Source organism: Balaenoptera ricei, chromosome 14 (assembly GCF_028023285.1).
Source record: "Balaenoptera ricei isolate mBalRic1 chromosome 14, mBalRic1.hap2, whole genome shotgun sequence".
In the NCBI taxonomy this organism is placed as follows: domain Eukaryota; kingdom Metazoa; phylum Chordata; class Mammalia; order Artiodactyla; family Balaenopteridae; genus Balaenoptera; species Balaenoptera ricei.
In genome coordinates, this window is record NC_082652.1 from 35,107,449 (window position 1) to 35,127,147 (window position 19,699).

The 19,699-nt window shown below is 40.8% G+C and overlaps 1 protein-coding gene across 6 annotated transcripts in view; it reads left to right on the top strand.

Annotated features, from left to right (window-relative positions):
• Positions 1-7,047: 7,047 nt before the first annotated feature.
• The window catches only part of DLGAP1 (DLG associated protein 1), a 328,621-nt gene continuing 315,969 nt past the window's right edge, over positions 7,048-19,699 (top strand). For 2 of the 6 annotated variants that reach the window (XM_059895182.1, XM_059895179.1), the window contains exon 1: positions 7,048-8,070. In XM_059895182.1, coding sequence (XP_059751165.1) covers positions 7,114-8,070 — 957 coding nt within the window. In that variant the 5' untranslated portion in view covers positions 7,048-7,113. Of the gene's footprint in view, positions 8,071-12,743; positions 12,837-13,107; positions 13,315-19,699 lie in introns of those variants that run through there. The other 4 variants (XM_059895183.1, XM_059895180.1, XM_059895184.1 and 1 more) reach the window with 2 other exon arrangements.

Here is a 19,699-nt window from a genome sequence, read left to right on the forward strand (position 1 = left end):
CCGCTATAGGTACTTTCTGGGCCTTAGCACTTGGCAAAGTAGATTTGTACAACAAACTTGGTAAGAAAAGCAACAGCATTTAAAAGAAAGGAATTTATGAAAGGAAACTTTTGATTCAGGTAAAAAATAGATAGATAGATAGATAGATAGATAGATAGATAGATGATAGATAGATAGGGAGTTGGGCTGTGAAGCAAGTTGTCTAGAATGTGCCAGAACATATTCACGGGACTATTCAGCTAGTGACAAGAGATGTAGACAAAAATAACTCCGTTTTCATCAGAGGCTATTTCCACTGCTTCTTTTCAAGTTGTCTTGTGTTGTATCAGTCGTTATGTTTTCCATCATGGTTGTCTTTATATCCCATTAAACAGTTTAATTCTATCATCATTCCTGTTTCTCCTAGATTAGTCAATGGCTTGCATGTTTTTCTCAGCCTTTTTTTTTTTTTTGGAGTAGACACTCATGGTTTGTGCTCTTTTCTGTGAAAATTCTGCAGATTATCTGTTTTATCCCCATAAGGGTAGGGCGTCCCCCTGCCCACAGTGCCTCCTAAAGAGCTGATGGCCATGGCTGGTCAAGGTGACCACATTCTCTTAGCGACTCCCAGGGGAATCCATCTGCAGGCTTAGCTGAGATAACCACACCATCTTCTAGAATGATCCAAATGAGGGTAATCCCATGGGGAGCACATCTCCAAAGTCACATAGAGTCAGGACAGCTACCTTCCCACCTGTGTCAATGCAAAATAATGTTAGGAAGTTTTATAATGTACTGCTTCAGTTACCTCCACATAAAAACCTCTCCTAAGCCCTGTGTTCTTTTACCCAACCAGCAGTAAGTATAGACCAATAATAATGACGACTTACTAACCATTTCTCAAGGAACACTACTCTTCACCTTTTTATTCTCAAAAACCATAATGAAACCACTTTTGAAAGCTTTGTATGAAGACAAAGGCAATGGCAATTGTGCTACCAATGTGACCAAATTGGAAGAGGTCTGGGTTCTTGTTTCATTTGTTTTGTTTTTTGTATAACACCATATCTTTTGAAAGGGAAATGTTCCAACGGCATTTATTTGTAGCAGCAGCCTGATTGAAGGAGGTATTCACAAACAAAATCAAACTACAGATGATTAGGACAGCAATTAATGTTCATGAAAAGCCAAAATACATTCTGCGTATATAAAACGGCTTAGCCTTATGCTTTGAGTAATAGAACTGGTGTATTTCAGCCTGTGCTTATACAAAGGTGCTCTAATGGTATTTGTACAGTTTTAAGTACTGATACATAGTACATGAAAATCATTGAGTGGGGAAGCCTGAAAAAGTGAAAGAAAATGGCATTCAGTTATCTTCTGCAGCTACAAATTCAGAAAGTGAGAAAATATCCCCAAAGTGGGTCTTTGGGCAAAGTTAACTCACATACGTTTTCTGTTTATTTTACCCTAAAATGGCATGACTTCATTTGTTAGTAGTATATTAATGAGAACCATTACCTTATTTGAAAAAAAAATTATTTAAAGTCATGCACCTGTTAAACATTCATATCATTCTTTATTCTCAACCTCCATAGAGTGGGGGTTTGTTAGTAGTAGACGAAAAAATTACTAATAAAAAATCTGCATCCATGTTGCATAGAATTTTGTTCTGCCTGGAAAAAGTGCCCTGTGTGTTTAGTCTGTAGTGGAAACACATGTGGGCGGAAGGTCTGAAGTGGGAGACACTGCCCCCATCGGCCAGGACATTCTCACCCTTTTGGGGGTTACTGTTAACTCCCTTTTAGTCTTCTCTCATGAACTGCCCAAGCAAGAAATAATTGCTTCTTTTAGATCTTCTTGCTCCTCCCCACCCCTAAACCTATCCTCTAACTACAGCCAGGGAAATCCCTAGTATAAGCATGGCTGTGTCACTGCCTGGTTTGGATTGCTCTCACGGATGACCACCACCAGCAAAGTCAAGTCCTGTGTATTACAGCATAGCTGACAAATCTCTCCAGGATTCAGCCCTGACTACCCGTCTCACTTAGGACTTGGTTCAAATGCAAGGGTCAGAAAACAAATCACAGTGGTGTAGACAAAGATAAAGGTCCATTCCCTCCCCCATAAACAAGATGCCGGGTCCTTTATCTTGTGCTGCTACCATCCTAGACTGGAACTTCCACCTCATGGTTCAAGATCACTGCTCCCCAAGCTCTCAAGTCTGAATCCCAGCCAGGGAAGGGGTAAAGAAGGTATGCCCTTCCCTTTAGAGTCATTTTCCAGAAATTGCATCTGCCATTTTCAATTATACTCCATTAGCCAGAATTAGTCACCTGTGCACATCTAGGGAGACTAGGAAACGAGTCATTAGTCTGGGACTGCCTTTGTACTCTTCAGTAAGAGAATCCTTTCTTTCTCTGCAGTTGAATGTTGTAAACTGGCACGGGCAGGTCACAGGTAAATGGGGGGAGGCAAAAAAGTGACTTGACCCTGAAAACATTCATGGAGATTTCTTCTTCCTGGCATCTCCTTAAACCAGATACAGTGCTCCCTGTTCTCCTGGGCAGGGTCCCCCACGTTGTCCTTTCTAAAGCAAGTTGTGATTGTCCAGCTGTCCTTCCCGATCGAGGGAGAGAGTGGATACCCTTCGGGTGGGTCTCCTCTCTCTGCATGTAAAGAAAAATGAAGCACAGCAGCTCTAAATAAAGGCATGCACAGAAGTCAAAATAAGAACTTGCCAGCTTTGCAAGACTGTTTTCCATCTTGTCAGCATCTTCTAACATGTGGTTTGTTTGTTTTTCCCTTGGTGCTAATGAATGACCTGCCTTGAGAATTCCCTTTACAGTGCTGGATTGTTCTCGCTTTAGTCATCATCTGGACAGCAATGCGTCTGCTCCAGGTGTGAGAACTCTGTGTAAAAAGCGGTACATCTCACACTCAGAGCTCATCTCACAGTAGCCAACATAGGCAACATATTTTCCAAGCCAACAATCAGGACATGTCATCTGATGGTAAAATCGAACTTAGGAGGATAACAAAACATAATTTTGAAGTCATAGTGAACAAGAAAAAATGAGAGATGATCACCGTCGTCATAGAAACCCTTACGAAGGCATGTTGACTCACACTCCCCACCATGGCTCAGAGAGGAAGGCACAAAAGACAATTTCCCTTTCTATTTTCAGAAATCTTTTACGGCCGCTTAAAACCTTATTCCGGGGCTAGCAGCTTCCTTTTCCAAGAATGTGGAAGGTAACAAGAATTGTTCTTTATCTTTTTTCATGACTAGGTCACATCTCTCTGAGCACATCACAAGCCCTTTGGCCATTAGAGATCTGCTGGTTGCATTTGGTTGTCTGCAGCAGCAAACACTGAGCCCTGCAAGTGGGGGGGTGGTGCTCAGTTAATTCTTCCCGGGATGGTGTTAGTCACACCGTGGGCTGCAGCAAGTGATGTCCATGGTTGCCACTTACGAACATGAATTAGGAGAGGGAAAAAAAGAAGTGACAGAAAGAAGTAGGCTGGGAAGGGAGTTCATGAGTAACAAAAGAAGAAAATAAAGAATGAAGGGAATACACATATGGACACCAAGGGGGGAAAGGGGGGGTGGGATGAATTGGGAGATTGGGACTGACATATATACACTAATATGTATAAAATAGATAACTAATGAGAACCTGCTGTATAGCACAGGGAGCTCTACTTAATGCTCTGTGGTGACCTAAACTGGAAGGAAATCCAAAAAAGAGTGGATATATGTATACGTATAGCTGATTCACTTCGCTGTATGGCAGAAACTAACACAACATTGTAAAGCAACCATACCCCAATTTAAGAAAAAAAGAAAAAGAATGAAGGGAGGAAGAGCAGGACTCCCATGGTAGGTGCCACAGCTATTATTTAGCCATTGAGGGTTTTAGATCATCTGCCCCCACTCACCAGGAAGTCACTGAATGTGTTGCTTTAATTTATAATCACAAATTAATCTATTTTCCTTTTTAAAAGACAAGAGAGTAGAGGAGACTGTAAGATTTTCCCTAGAAAGGGCCAGGGTGTTAAGTCATTTATCTGGCCTTAGCCAGAAAGTTAGATGGAGCATTTAGAAATGTTTACGATTATTTATTGCCATTTTTTTCATGACCTTATTTGCCTACATCACAGAGAAAAAGATCAAGATTTCAATATCCTTTTACAAATATTGAGTAAAGAAGGACCAAAGTTAACTTACTTATTCTTGATGCAATTTATTACTCTCTATGAAAATGTAAGTGCTTGCCACTAGGCTGAAAATAGCCCACTTAAGTTGTAGTAGAAATCACACTGTGCATGTTTAACTTACAAAAATGATCATCAGTTACATCATTTAACAAATTTATCATTAATGGCCTTAAAAACCCTCATCGTTTGTGTGTCCTCAGGCAACATCATCTTACATGAAATGCCATTCACAGATTAAAGATAATTACATAAATATTGAATACATGATTTCAAATAATCTTCTACATTTTGGAGTAAATATGTATAATTCATGTTTTCAGCTCTTGCCAGCTCCACATTTTATTTAGCAAAAAATATCCACCCAAGACCTAGATGCTTCAGAAGGAAAGGTTGAAGCATTATTTCATATTATTTTATATATTGAGGTATATGTAATCATAAAACTTAGTATGTGACCATAATCCAACTGGTTTGCTATTTTTGTCTTTTATTTTTAAGTCTATATTTAAAAGGCAAAAATGTCTTCAATGGGACCTGTTTTATCCAGAGAAACTTTCTCATGCAATGGATTTTTCCACCTTAATTAGTTTGTGCCACAGTTTTGCTGAAAACATGTATTTCATCTTTCTGGATCCCTCTTTGCCACAGCCTACTCTTGGTATTGTAACTTCATACAAAGTGGTACCAAGGTATTTTATGCTAAAATTTCCTTTATATTAGTGTCCTCAGTGGGCAAGTTTTGATTTACAGGTTCTTCCTGAACCACAGGTGTCATGAGTCCTGCTTTTCCTTTTTGTCTCTTCAGGTGTCATTTTCTTTCTCTCCTTCCAACAGTTTGTCTTCAGTCTAGACATCCTGTAGTCAGCAGGCCAGGCAAACTCCCAGATTTTAACTCCAAGGCAGGGAGAATTTTGAGAGGTGAGATATTCATTGGTGGGTCGTGGAGAGGCAGAAGTGGAAGGCTAACGGGTAGCAAAAGGCACATTCACCTGTATGCCTCCTGCCTCACCTTGAAAACCACTGGTCCCTAAAATGCCTGAGAGATGGTCCCTTCCTTCCTTCCTTGGCCCTTCCCTCATCACACAGTCCTGTTCTCACTCAGTAGATGTGACTTGAACCACAGGATGGATCACCCTGGGAAATTTTGCATTGATGCATTAATTCACTGACTAAATGCTTTACTGAGTTCCCACCATCAGCCAAGCACTTTGCTGGCCACTGGATGCATAAAACATAGTCTCTACTGTCAAGAAGCTCCTAATTTAGTAGACTAACCAAGTTCAAAAGATTCCAGTGATTAAAACCTCCCATCAGTTTTCCCGAGCAACGAATCCAGAAACTGAGAGCCTAGGAGGAGAAAAGGAGCTTCATAAAACATGGTTAGAGATTTTCGTCAGGAGCTCCCACACACAGTATGTCCCAAGGAACAGACAAGTCCTGACCCCACAAAACTCCGTGTTTTTCTTCATTAGGCCATATGTGGGTGTTTCATTCTGTTTTTTTAATTAAACCAATTATCTCTCCCCGTCTGAATATCTGAAATGACGTTTGTGATATTTTTGGAAAGTCACATTGGCTTTTCCGGACAACTCTCCATATGACAATTTTTGTATTGTAGGAAGCTTTAAAAAAAAAAAAAAATCTGGCTGTCAGGAGAATTGCATTCAGCTACCGAAGAACTCTCTCTGTTAGAGTCCAAAGAAAGTACTATGCCCAGGAGAACAGCAGCCTCCGGTACTAAAGCGCGGGGAAGGCTTGGAATGACCTGATTTCCCACAGGTGGATCTGTAGGATGCCCTTCTCTCCCAGGCAGACATGACCCTTAGGTTCAGGCCCTTCATGTCCTCAGGAACATTTCAAGAGCCTTTCCTTTGGCCATCTTGCCATCACTTGTAAATATTTACCAGAAACTTTTAAACCAGCAAAAGGAGATGCCCTGATATTCAAATTAGCCAATTCAAGCTTATTTGTTCTTCATCGGCTCTCAGTTTGTTGACAGGAAGCTCTTAATTCTCTGATGACAGAAACACACGGGCAGATTTTCTCTACAGCTCTGATTTATTTGCCACATCATTAGTTTTTCCAACTCTAATTACCATGGGGGGATTGTTTGCTGTAATTGTTACCACGGAATTCTAACGGGAAAGTATGTGAAAGAAGATACAGAGATATATCCTAAAGTTATAAGGTGCCGGTAGCCTCTTTTATTTATGTTTTTCACTCACGTTTATGGGGTGCTTACTGTGTGTCTGTGTGGCCCACCTGGTACAAGGTAGGGAGATGTAAAGGATGTAAAGGTGGCTAAGAGGTAAGCTAGCCTCAAGGAGCTTGAGCTAGCAGGGAAAGCATGAGACAAAGCATTCCAGAGGAGCTGGAGAGTGTGCAGTAGATGCCCTGCGAGCACAGAGGGGAACTAATTCTCTCTGCAGGGGGCGGATCAGCAAAAGCTTCCCAGATTAAGTGAGCCCTTCCGGTCTGCTAGCTTGACGATTAACATACAGTTAAGAATAAAAGGAGAGCAGCAGGGGAAAGATACAGTTATTGGAACCCTGGAAGGAGGGGCAGTTTTTCTCCCAAGTCATTTAAAAATAGTTTAGCATTTTTATACGTTCTCCGGGTTTACAGCTTTCACCCCTACTGTCTCTCCTATAGGACTGGCAGGGGCTTTCCTGGCCTACAGAGGTAACAGGGCTTTTCCAACAATGCATTAAAGCTGCTTTTAGGGAGAGTCATGAGTTCTGCCAGAAAACCAACTCAGTAGCAGACACACGTGGAAAGAGAGCAATATCTATTGACCAAGCGAAGCGTTAACCATTGTCCCCCTCTCCTTCATTCCCCCAGGTCCTTGCGGGAGACGGGTCTGGAACCTAACCACCGGGTGTCCATGACCCCCGTGGTTGCGCCCCATCAGCGATGAAAGGGTTATCAGGCAGCCGCAGCCATCACCACGGAGTCACCTGCGATTCGGCCTGTGACTCGCTGTCGCACCACGCAGACCGCAAGCCATACCTGCTGAGCCCGGTGGAGCACCACCCGGCCGACCACCCCTACTACACTCAGCGTACCTCCTTCCAGGCGGAGTGCGTGGGCCCCTTCAGCGACCCGCTGGCCAGCAGCACCTTCCCGCGCCGACACTACACCTCGCAGCAGGAGCTGAAGGACGAGTGCGCCCTGGTGCCTCGCACCCTGGCCACCAAGGCCAACCGCATCCCCGCCAACCTCCTGGACCAGTTTGAGAGGCAGCTGCCTCTCAACAGGGATGGCTACCACACATTGCAGTACAAGCGCACGGCCGTGGAGCACCGCAGCGACAGCCCCGGCCGCATCCGCCACCTGGTCCACTCGGTCCAGAAACTCTTCACCAAATCGCACTCCCTGGAGGGGCCGTCCAAGGGCAGCGTCAACGGGGGCAAGGCCAGCCCCGACGAGACGCAGACCGTGAGGTACGGCAAGCGAAGCAAGAGTAAGGAGCGCCGCCCCGAGCCCAAGCCCCGCACCAACACTTCCCCGGGCTGGTGGAGCTCCGAAGACAACCTCGACGGCGACATGTGCATCTACCATGCCCCCTCGGGCGTGATGACCATGGGCAGGTGCCCCGACCGCTCGGCCTCACAGTACTTCATGGAGGCCTACAACACCATCAGCGAGCAGGCTGTGAAGGCCTCCCGGAGTAACAACGATGTCAAGTGCTCCACCTGTGCCAACCTGCCCGTCACCCTAGACGCGCCACTGCTGAAGAAGAGCGCCTGGTCCTCCACGCTGACCGTGAGTCGAGCCCGAGAGGTTTACCAGAAAGCCTCAGTTAACATGGACCAGGCCATGGTGAAGTCAGAGTCGTGTCAACAAGAACGTTCCTGCCAGTACCTTCAGGTACCATTTATGTGGGGGGATGGATGCTTAGATGTTGTACCTGCTGATTGTGTGGTATTTTCTCCTGGGTCCTAGTCTTGGCTCTACTATGAATTGCCTATATGAACCTGAGCGAATTACTTAGCATTTCTGGGGCTGAGGGCTCCTATCAGGAAACAAGCCTGCTAGCAACCTCATCCAGTTATCTTGAGATACTATATATAAACGTGCTTTGAAAAGCACGCCTACCTAAAGGCAAGGAGTTATTAATGTTTTGCGTTCCTCTTTTGTCTGAAGGATCGTGGGATAGGGAGGAGAGAAAAGGGGAGTTTACACAGAATTTTAAAATAAATCCGCCTTTTTACAAAAGTCAACAATGATCTTTGGAATTCTGGAAAGAGTTTAATTAGATCTATTCAGTTTTTTTATTATTATTATTATTTTAAATTCTGCCTGAAGCTATTAGTTTGGAAAAATTAATCTACATCTTCACCATTGCAATTTTCGTACCACCACCAACACTAATCACACCCCCACCCAAGTCCCCACCCCCCAGAGCACAGGGAGTTGGGGTGATGCCCTGCGCCCTGAAGAGGTGGAGATGGAGCCAGTTTGGGGACCTGACAGCACAGCTCCAGAGACCCAGGACAACAGAGAAGAGGAGGAAAAGAAGGGGAAGCATCTGCACGATAAAATACAATTAGTGTCAGAATGTAAATCCCACACACGTACAGACCCAAGACCACTCCTCCCCTTCCACAGTCTCCTATTTTTCCTACTGCCCTCCAATCCACTTAAAACAGATTTCCCCTGGATAATAATATCAGGGGAAGAGTCTTTTTCTTCCCTACCTCCTCCTTCTAGTATTGTCATTTTTCCCAAGACGCAACCTTCCATAAGAGGGATCCTCATATTTTTCCTTTTCAAAGTGTCTTTCTCCGCCCTCCCTTGCTATCCTCATCTTTTTAAAAAAGGTTTTACTGAACTATAAAATCATGACATAATCATTTCCTACTCTTAAGAATAAATGCAAGGGAAAAAGTCTTCCACCAAGACATTCATCTTGTTGCTCTCTTTGGATTTCTTCTGACAAAGCTGACTCCCTTGGGAATGCCTCCACCAAGCCCTGAAAATATTCCAGTCACTGGACAGTCAATGGCAGTCACTGGACAAGGACAGTGCCAGAGCCCATTCCCAGAGTTCAGAAGAGGCCACTATTATTGGATAGTTTTCACAAACAACACAGTATTTCCTACTGAAGGTGGCATCGTTTAATTTACTATAAGGTTGTTACATGTGTTAATTAAGTCATCAAGAACCACTAACAGAACTTTAGAGCTAAAGGGATCATTTAATCCAACCTCTTCATTCATTTAGCATATAAACAACTAGACTCAAAGAAAGGTAAAGGCCTAGTGGGTCATACTGTTAGTATGTGGCAGAGGTAGGACCAGAACCCAAGTCTCTTAACTTATAGAAAAGACCATTACAAAGGTTACAACTGAAAGCTTTAGCAATTCTTTAAGCACATAAATCTCATCCACTATTGAGAATAAAGTATTTTGATAAGATATCTGTCTTGAAGAAAGGATGTGTAAGGAGATAGAAAACCTAGGATACATTTTTGTCTATGAAGGTTTTGTGACTAGCGGCAAAAACAAAACAAATTCAATTTTTTAAAAAAACTTGAACTTTAATAAGTAGTGATGAGATTAGATAAGAAATATCTAATTTAAAAGGATACTGTACATGGATCTAGGATCAGCCTTTGTTAGTAACAAAATGCTTTCATGATACTAGCATAATTGCCTGCTTCCTACCTTAAGTTCATTTTCCTTTCCTTTTTATAACCTTTTCGAAGTTAAAAGCTCAAGTAGTGGTGAAAAGTGGAAGGATAAGGAAAGGAAGAAGGAAAATGATATTAACTGAAAATCTACTATGTACCAGATACTGTAGCAAACATTTTCACATTTGTTATTTCATTTAATCCTCATAATAGTCCTGAGAGCTACAGATAATAACACTCAGTTTTTGCAAGAGAGGAAACTGAGGCTTAGAAATATCAAGTGACATAATGCTATGTGGCCAGTAAGTTGTAGAACTGAGATTTAGACTTAGATCTATCTGATGCAAAATAGCTCTTTCCAAAACACCTCAGCACAACTCCAGAATCAAGGACATGATATGGTGAGCAAGGAGGAAGAAAAATCTTTAAAGTAAACATATTATTATTCAAGTTCTTCAGTAAAATAAGAATGAAAGCTTGAAGATTTAAGTATGGGATTTAGTATAGTAGCATTATTGGATCTCATATTATAAAGATTTGGAAATTCTATTTTCAAATTGCTTGCCTTCTTTTAAGCTAGTTTTTTTTTTTTAACATCTTTATTGGAGTACAATGTAATTGCTTTACAATGTTGTGTTAGTTTCTGCTGTATAGCAAACTGAATCAGCTCTATGTATACGTATATCCCCATACCCCTCCCTCTTGCATCTTCCTCCCACCCTCCCTATCCCACCCCTCTAGGTGGTCACAAAGCACCAAGCTGATCTCCCTGTGCTATGAGGCTGCTTCCCACTTAAGCTAGTTTCTTTTAATGAAATATTTGAGGCTTACAGAAAGATATCAAGAAGAAAATAAATACCCATTTATACATCACCCAGCTAGAGAAATAAAACATTAATTACAATGGATCACACAGGTACCCTCCTCAATCCCATTTCCTTCCCTTCCTCCCGAGAGTAATAGCTAATGTGACTTGATACCAGAAGCACCTTTGTCTTTAATTCCGGAGTTATTGAAAGACTGAAAAAAATGTAATATTTTCTGTTCTTCATTGAGCAATAATTAACTCTAAGACAAGCTAGTTCAACACTTGAAATGTAAACTGAGTTCCAAGTCATATCTTCTTTAGCACTAACTCCAAGTCATATCTTCTTTAGCAAATATTGACATTTATTGAGCTCCTATTCTGTGCAAGACTTTGAAACTGAAAAAAAAATCCTATATTTCAAAGTGGGGACATAGTATGTTTAATAAATAAACTAAATGTAGAGCAGTGTGTTCTTCCCGACCAGTGTGCTGAGATGAAGAGCTCATATAAAGAAAGGGAAGAAGAAGCTGGACATTCACAAGGGGAGAGAGGAGATGGGAAACTCATAAGAACTGGACGTCCTTCCAGCTCTCTTCTTGCTTTATAGGGAAGGGAGAATCTATGTCCTGCAGAAGCTCCCCTTAGGAAGATAGGTTTAGCCAGTCCCTGTCAGCTCCTATAGAATAATTTCATTTATAAGCTCATTCTTAGAAGCAAATTCAGGAACAAATAGGTTCTTTTTTTTTTTTTCCAGTTGTATTGCTTTAATTATCAACTAATATTGAAACTGGATGTACAAATATATTTGATTTCAATGTCACAAAGTTTAGTGGACAAAGCGTTGAACTTTAAATAAGAGGGTCTATGTTTTAGTTCCTATTTGCCGCTAACTAGTTGGTGATCACTCACTAATGATAGGGCTTAGAACCATCATTTCAGCTCTCCGGGTCTCCTTCTTCTACTATAAAGTAGGGCACTTGGTCAAGAAGGCCTGGGATCTCAGTCCACATCTTCAAACTCCTATGTTACATATGCAGAGCACTAATTAGAGCCATTTTCAAGAGTTATAAAGCCTGGAGCTACCATTTAATACATGCTTAAAGTAGATGCTTTTCCAATGTTATCTAATTTGCTCTCTGAAACTCTATGAGGTATTTTATAGTTGAAGAAACTGAGATTTAGTAAATTAGATTAAGTCACTTGCCCAAGGATACACAGCTAGTACATGGCAACACAGAGGATCAAACCTGATTTGTCTGCCTTCAAAGCCTGGATTTCTCCATTTACTTGCCTGATCCCTACCCATTCCAAATATAAAACAGAAGGAGGAAGCGACATATACTATATACCTATTATGTTCCAGAAATCATACACTAGCTCATTTAGTACCCAAAACACCTTTGTAAAATTAGTATTACTATTTACTCCAATTTTATGGATGACAAAACTGAGGCACAAAAGATGAAATCATTTGTCCAAGAACTCATGGATAGTCATTGGGAGAGCTAAAACTTGACTGTGGATCCGTCTGAGTCTATAATGTGCTTCAGAAATAGAAATAAATGCATTTTTTTCGTATTATTATTTGTCTTATTCTGTAGCAAATGTATGCATTCATTTGACCTCCTCTGGGTGCACACAGTTAAGAATGCATCTCCATGAAATGTGACCCATCTCAGATGAGCAATGGAATGGCTGGAATGTCCCTAATTTAATTTGACTGAGCATAGGTTAATATTCACCAATAATGGAATTCTAAATACTAAAAAGTTCTGATCTGCTCTTTGTAGAATTATCACTTGGAAATCATTTAACTTAGGCCACTGCCACGATTATATAGAAAATGAGAGGTCTGTAGGTATTGGGTCTCCGTCTGACATTGATTTAAAAATAAAATACTGTAGCTTGAAATCATTGCAAGTTCCAGTTAATACAATTGGTGAGATGTGCTTCCTCACAAGCTGTTTGTAGTTAATTTTAAAAAGACTCCCTTTTTTTTTCCAATATTGTTATTTTTAAATGTCAAGAATCAGATGTCTGCTGTTTAGAACTACTGTACGGCTGCCAGTGACTGTCTGTGTCAGGATTTGTAGCAGAGACATGGATTTGAAGACATTAAAACTGTTTAATTCTCAGTTGAGATGTGGTTGGCTTTTGTATATTTGGAATAGAGCATTTATGGCACATCTCAGGGTAAGTGCTAATCGTTAAGTAAATAAAATAGGAAGGGGGTCAAAGGAGTAAAGGGAGTTTTGGTTGTTGATTTGTTTTCACTTTAAGAAAGCAGGATTCTTGGTTCTGTATATGCCTCTTTATGTAAATGGGTGTTGAGTGACTGGCGTAATAAGCTATTCAGAAGAGCAAGATTTTAGATTTCCAACTGTTAGCCTTAAAAAAAAAAAAAAATCCCTTCAAACCCGTGTATTTTGCATTCATCCAGCGGCAGACACAGGAAAAAGGAAACAAAACGCTCTTCGGTAAAAGTAGAGAGAGAGAGACACGGAGAGAGAGAGGGAGAGAGAGGGAGAGAGAGCGCGCGCGTACAAGACGGACAAGAAAGCAAGCACCCTCAGAGATGAAATTTTAGGAGAGCAAAATGATCGACCTTTTTAAGGCTGAGTGGGTTTCTTCAGTTTGTGTGCAAGTTTCAAGAAATGGAAGGACTGACCAGGTTTGAGTACAACTCTTTTATTACTTTGTATTTGGTGATAGTGTGTTGTTTGTTTAGGTGGGAGTTTTTTTTTGGGGGGGGGGGGAGTTTTTGTTATTTTATTTTTTCTCTAAATAATGGCTAGCACAACTGAAAGGGCTAAAATCTGATGTGTGTACAGATGGTAAGAAAACAGGTAGAGACATCAGATACCTACACATCTGTGTCTGCAAGAGGCTGCATAAAATCTTTAATTGACAGAGGATCTAAGGTGCTAGATGCCATGAGAGGACATTGTGTGTCTTAATGGTTGAAATGTGATCCATTGTTTTCCATGACAACAATCCTGAATGCTTACTGTTCCTTTGCAAAAGTAACATTTCTGGATGGTTGGGGTTTTTGTGGATTTTCTTGTGGCTTTTTTTCCCTGTTGGTTAAATAAGACTCCACAAAAGATCACTGAAGAATCATTCATAACAAGCATGAACCCAGAGTTATTTTTTCAATGCAGGTACAATTATTTTTCAAAATTTTGTTCAAGACTATGTCAGCCTTTGCCCAGTGGGGTTTTCTTTCCCCAGCTGAGGTTTTCCTTCCTCTTATTTTAGAACAATTTAAATTATGTTAAATCCGTTTAAAAAAAACTATGTGAAATGTGTGACAGGGCCGAGCAGTTCTGCTAGTGACTTTGGTTACTGTGATGTTTCCTTGCTGCCTTTAAAAAAAAAAAAAAAAAGTTAACCACATTGACGATTTTCTTTATTTTCAATTTAAATTGCCTTAATAATCCAGCAAAAAGTGTCAAGATTCTTGAATATATTTCCTACGTGGCTTGTACAATCTTCTCCCTATTTTTTCCCTGATCTTAGTAGAGATGTTCCTCTTTCTTGATAGAAAAATGAGGTTACTTCTGCCTGATCCTACTTTGAATGTAGAATCAGTGATTCTGGTAATTCTCTCTATGATTCTCTATAACTCTCTCTGTTACTCATATCCCAGTATTGGGCAGAGGAGACAATTGGCAAAATATTCTGAGAAAGCAGGGGTCCAGAAAGAGTCAGCGGTAGTAAAAGAAAGATCAAAAATCCTTCCTGAAAGTTGTTCAACTTTATTATTCTTGGTCTGCAGTTTCATTATGCTAAAGACATTTTCAGCTATACCAAAAGTGCTTGGTTAGCCGCAATCAAAGGTTTCATGGCACAGACTTTCAGATCCCACAGAGTCCAATCTACTAATGGAAGGTATAGCATTGCTTAGCACAGAGTAAAAAAGAAAAACCAGCTTTGGATCGCTTAGTGGCCAGTGGACTTCATCTCCTCTTTCTCCATTCTCCTTAGAGGACAGTTTGCTTGGTTGAAAATTAAATACAAGAGCCCAGGGTAAATATTTACCATTCAGTAAAGAAGCATTCATCCATAATCTCTGGTCCACTTGAGATCATGCCTTTACATGATCCAACACAAACAGTGATTTGTGAATGGTAGAACACATTGGTTTTTTGCTTATGGTTTTATAGGGGTCACTAAAATATATATGCAATATGGCCAGCTGGCTTTGACTCGGTGGTTAGACTAGGTTTTTTACCATTTTAGTTTTAGGTTCAAAAGCAACAACCTCTCTTGGTGGATTACTGTGCTCATTGGTGAGTTGAATCATGGAAAAATTCCATCTTTATTGTTCCAAACAGCTGAAATCAGTAACCTCATATGGTTCAAACTGTAGTACCTCTGAACAGATTTTTTTTCTGTCATTTGCCAGGATAGCTTGGTAGAGAAAAAAAAACTTGGCCTTTTCAGGTCAAATCAGGTTACTATTACTGAAATCCATAAGGAGTTATAAGACCTTACTATGATTTATGTTACTCATTTGAAATTTTGAATCCGTAAGTTTTCCTGTTGGCTAAAAATAACATGCATTTGGGACTTCACATTAACGGTTCACTTATCTGCTTCTCAAAACCATCTCGCCTCATTCCCCACCAGCAGGCTGTGTCCCTAGTAACTGCCATTTGGAACACATTAGGACACAGGGAAAAATCGTTTTACTCAATTTTTGTAAATGCATATTTAAGTGTTTTAATAAATTCTTGGACAGAAACCACGGTACGGTAAGGAGGGGGGGTTAATTTTTTTTCAGTGAATGATTTATTCTCCTTCAGCCCAATCCTGTTTGTAACTAAAAGGTAAAGATAAAGAGCTAATTACTGTTAAACAATTAGCAAAGGTAAAGGAGGGAATAGAGTGTAAGGAGCTCATTCCTTCATTTGCCGTGACCAATTTCTTACTTCTATTGTCTAACACTTTTATTTCTTGGGGAACACTCATATGACCAAGGAACGACCTCTTCTGATTCTCTTATCTTTTAAGTTTAAGAATATAAATGATTATCTTGTAAAAAAAAAAAATTGTTTTTTTCCACCTGTTAAAGTTTAGCAATATTCCCTGCCTTGTTTCCATTTCTAAAATAGACTTCTAATTACACTCACAAAATGGGCTTTCTAGGTAAGTATACCTTTTCTTTCATGTACATTGCCACTCTTCTCTATCAGCTGGAGCTTCTACTCCTTGTTGTCCCAGAATTTGGAAACTTCCTGCAAAATTCAGACTTGTGCTATCACAGAACTGTCTAGAAAGCAGAGTTATGTGGAGTCTAGAGTTACTCTATGTTGTACGCATGTGTCTAGGTCCATATATACACGTTACATCTGCATAGGCATTCCTGTACCCATACTTCTAAAATATGCATTTATACTTATGCTTTCTTTGATCTCTGATTCATGACATAAGATCTATTTCAAACGTACCATTTCACAAAGTCCACGAAGGAAGAATGGCTATAAAGTGGGGAAACAGACTTTTCATAGCTCCTGCTAAAAAAACACCTTGCGTTGCTTTTAAAGTGATTATTTTAAATCTCAGACCACTAGTATAAACCAACTAGGGGTGTCCTGCTTCCTTAGTGTAAGGATAAATCCCTTTCATACAAAGAGACATCCAACAACAATGAAAGGAAATGACTTCTGTTCCTCTCATTTTTTTTAACCACTGTTAATTATATACTTGCAACATTGTCAAACTCCTCGCTGATTTTACTCTCCAAGTCTCTAAAACTTTAAGGTGTGTAATTAAAGAAGCAGGCAGGCTTTATTTTCTGTTTTTCAGAAAAATGATGGGTTTTAGCGTTCTTGAGCCTCCTCATTGCAAGGCCGTTCGCTATACCTTCTCATTCACAAACTCTTCCCTGGAAGTTGGGCGTAGCATCTTTCCACCTACCTATTTCTCACCTAATAATCCCCTTACAGAACAATTGTTTGAGATTATTTAGTGCAAACTACTCTCTCTAAAAGTGGGAAAAATAAACCCTAAGGAAATACCTTGACTGACAAAGATGAGTAATCTCATCAGTAGCAGGCTGAGACTAGCACACAAACTGCCCAGCTACAGCCCTGTTCTTTTTCCCACTATGTCTTTCACATCTATGAAAACTTTTACGGCTCTTTTCAAAGACTAACTCATCCTTTCTTACTCCATCCATTTAAGGCAGTGGGGTCAAGGTACAGGGAGGCAAAGAACTGATCTGAAAATGAGATTTGAAGCATGGTGTTGGCTTAAAAGGTTCACAAGAGATGAAGACAGTTGTTAACTAAATAATTACCTGAAGTTTGTAATTCTGTGGTTACAAATGGCAGGGTACGACTTTTAACTTCTAAATAAAAGAAATGGGTATGTTTCTCCTGTTATCCCTGTCGATCCCTCCTGCATCCCAATGGTTTTATTATGAGGAAACCCTGTACCAACGGAGGACAAAGTGAGCAGAACGGCTCCAAGTTCGGGTGTGTAATCTCTAGGCATTACACTCAGAGCCCTGGGACTGGACTGTGAGGACGACATGATTCTTTCTGGCATCTTCCACTATCTTGGCAGCCAGCTCCTCTCACCTCTCACCTCACTTTCCTAGGATGAAAATTATTAACATAGCTGTAACCATATTTTTCAAAGCAATGTGTGTGTGTGTGGGGGGGTGTGTATGTAATATGTGACACATAGGACATGCTACATTGGGATAATGGGAACAAATATATTAAATCAGGGTAAGTCTAGAAAATGTGAAACAAATAATGCGTAGGAGACATCAAGGGCTACAGGTTGATCTCTTGGTCATTGCTTTTGAAATTCAAAAGTGAGAAAACAGAAGATCTAGCTCTAAAGTTGAAAATGCTGTATGAAACGTTATATAGTGGCATCCATGTGGGTAAAAATGAGCGCAATGATACCACATTCGTCTGCATGTGTAGTCATATATGTGTGTGGCCACTTGCTCTGTCATTGAATATTTAGGGCAATAGTTCCTTAACTTTGTGTGTGCAAGAACCACCTTGAGGGTGTCTATAAAATGAGGATTTGTGGCATCGATCCAAGAGATTCTGATTCTGTAGCTCTGGGATGAGTCCAGTACAGAGATCAATCTAAGGGCCACACTTGAACCTGATGCTAGGGAACTATCAGACTAGATTCATCATTGTATTTACTGAAGGGGGCAGTAGAGTCTAACAGATGAAAACATTGGCTTTACTATCACTACTGACCTCCCACGTGACTTTGGGCTCCCTCTACTTAGTACTTCCATTTCTATATCTGCAAAATGGGCATAATGATATGACTGTTGCGTTTGTTAAGGTCTTAGAAAAATATTTCATTTCAAATTTGGGAAAGAAGTAAAAACTATAATGTGAAATGTTTTGAGTTTACAAATCCTCAGATGTTAGCATGCTTCACTGCTTCTTCACGTGTTTCATATACCACTTTTTCTGTTACATTTTGCTTGATCGAACTTTCGTTACACCAAGGTTAGCCTGAACATATCCGATTCTGGGGAAGGAAAGCAGTCTCCCAATGTCGGATGACAAGTCTTCCTCACAATGTAGATTTAAGGCTTCCTCGCCCCATGTGCCAACTAAACACATAAAGCTTTTGTCTGCAGATGAAAAGATCACAAAGGGTCAATCTTTTGATAGCTCAGCTTCTGTAGGTCAGGTTTCCCCCATGGCTCGATATTTGCTAATGGAACACAATTTTTCTGGTCTCCTCAAGCTTTCGTGTGTGTTTAGACAAAACCTGCTTTTGTTTTCAGATCCTAAGTCTGTCAAGACCTGCTGCCTTATTCCAGGCAGCTTTGGTAAGTCCACAGGGCAAGTCTAATTAAGAGCAACAGCTATGGGGCTTGTGTACAAGGGGACTCTATCCACTCACCTCCTTTCTTGGGTCTCTGTTGGGTGTTTCTACCAAGGCGGCTTCAGTGCGTGGGAGTTCTTCCACCGTTGCTGGCAGATGACAATAGGTCCTTGTCCATCACTCTTTTTTGCTCGTGTCTAAAGTCCCTGATCACTCCTGTTCATTCTCAGAAGCCAGCTCCATCACAGGCCACCTGCTGGCCCAGGTTGTACTCCAGGCATCAGTCTGACTGGTGGCCCCCAGCAGTAAATACATACAGAGAGACGCCCCTTTTAAGTCCCTTAAAGGATCACGACTACTTGTAATCCTTGGATAATTCATCTTTTCTTCTTCTTCTTCTTCTTCTCTCCTAACTAGTAGAAGTTCAGCTGGCTTTTCGGTAACTCAGGGGGTGTCAGTGCAAGTAACTGTCATTTGTTTGCAAATGAACCTGAGCTTTCTGAAAATGATTCCCCTGTAAAATCTTCCCCCCATCACACTCCTCCAGGCTTCTCGTTGATTTGAGATTGTTTCCTGTTCTCCCACCTCTTGGAAGTATTTCATGGCACGCTGAACAGACACTTTTAGTCAAAAACGCCTATAAATAACTGATTTTCCTGCTTGCTGCCTTCTCTCTAAGGCTTTCACAAAGGAGGTGAACAAATCCACTAGAAACAAGAACTCTCTGTGAGGGCTGCGCGGTGACGCTTATGAAAAATCCGATCTACAGGCCAACAATTATCGTGTGGGTCCCTTTGCCATATTTGACTTAGGCAATCACTGCCCAGAAAAAGAAACATTTTATTTCATGCCAGCTGTTCTCATGAACTGAACAATCAATCAAAAATGTCTCATATGAGCTTTCCTGCTTCTTTAAAAACGTTTATTTTGACTTTCACGCTGCTTTAAAAAAAAAAAATCCCAAAGCCAACAGCTGTTTCTTAGATTCTATTGGTAAATCTAGGTGACCAATTCCTATGGCTATTCTGTGATGGGAAATGTGAAACTACTTCCACGTTCCTCCTCCAAACTGGCCTTGCTTATAGAGAGTTGCACTGTCTGGCCTGTCTTTGCTCTGTCTCCTATGTCACCCATCATCAGCACCCCCACATCTCCCAGGGTGGTGTCATGGAACTCCCTGGAAGACTGCACTCAGCTAGGCAAGGCCATAATACCAGCCTTCACTGACCTCACTG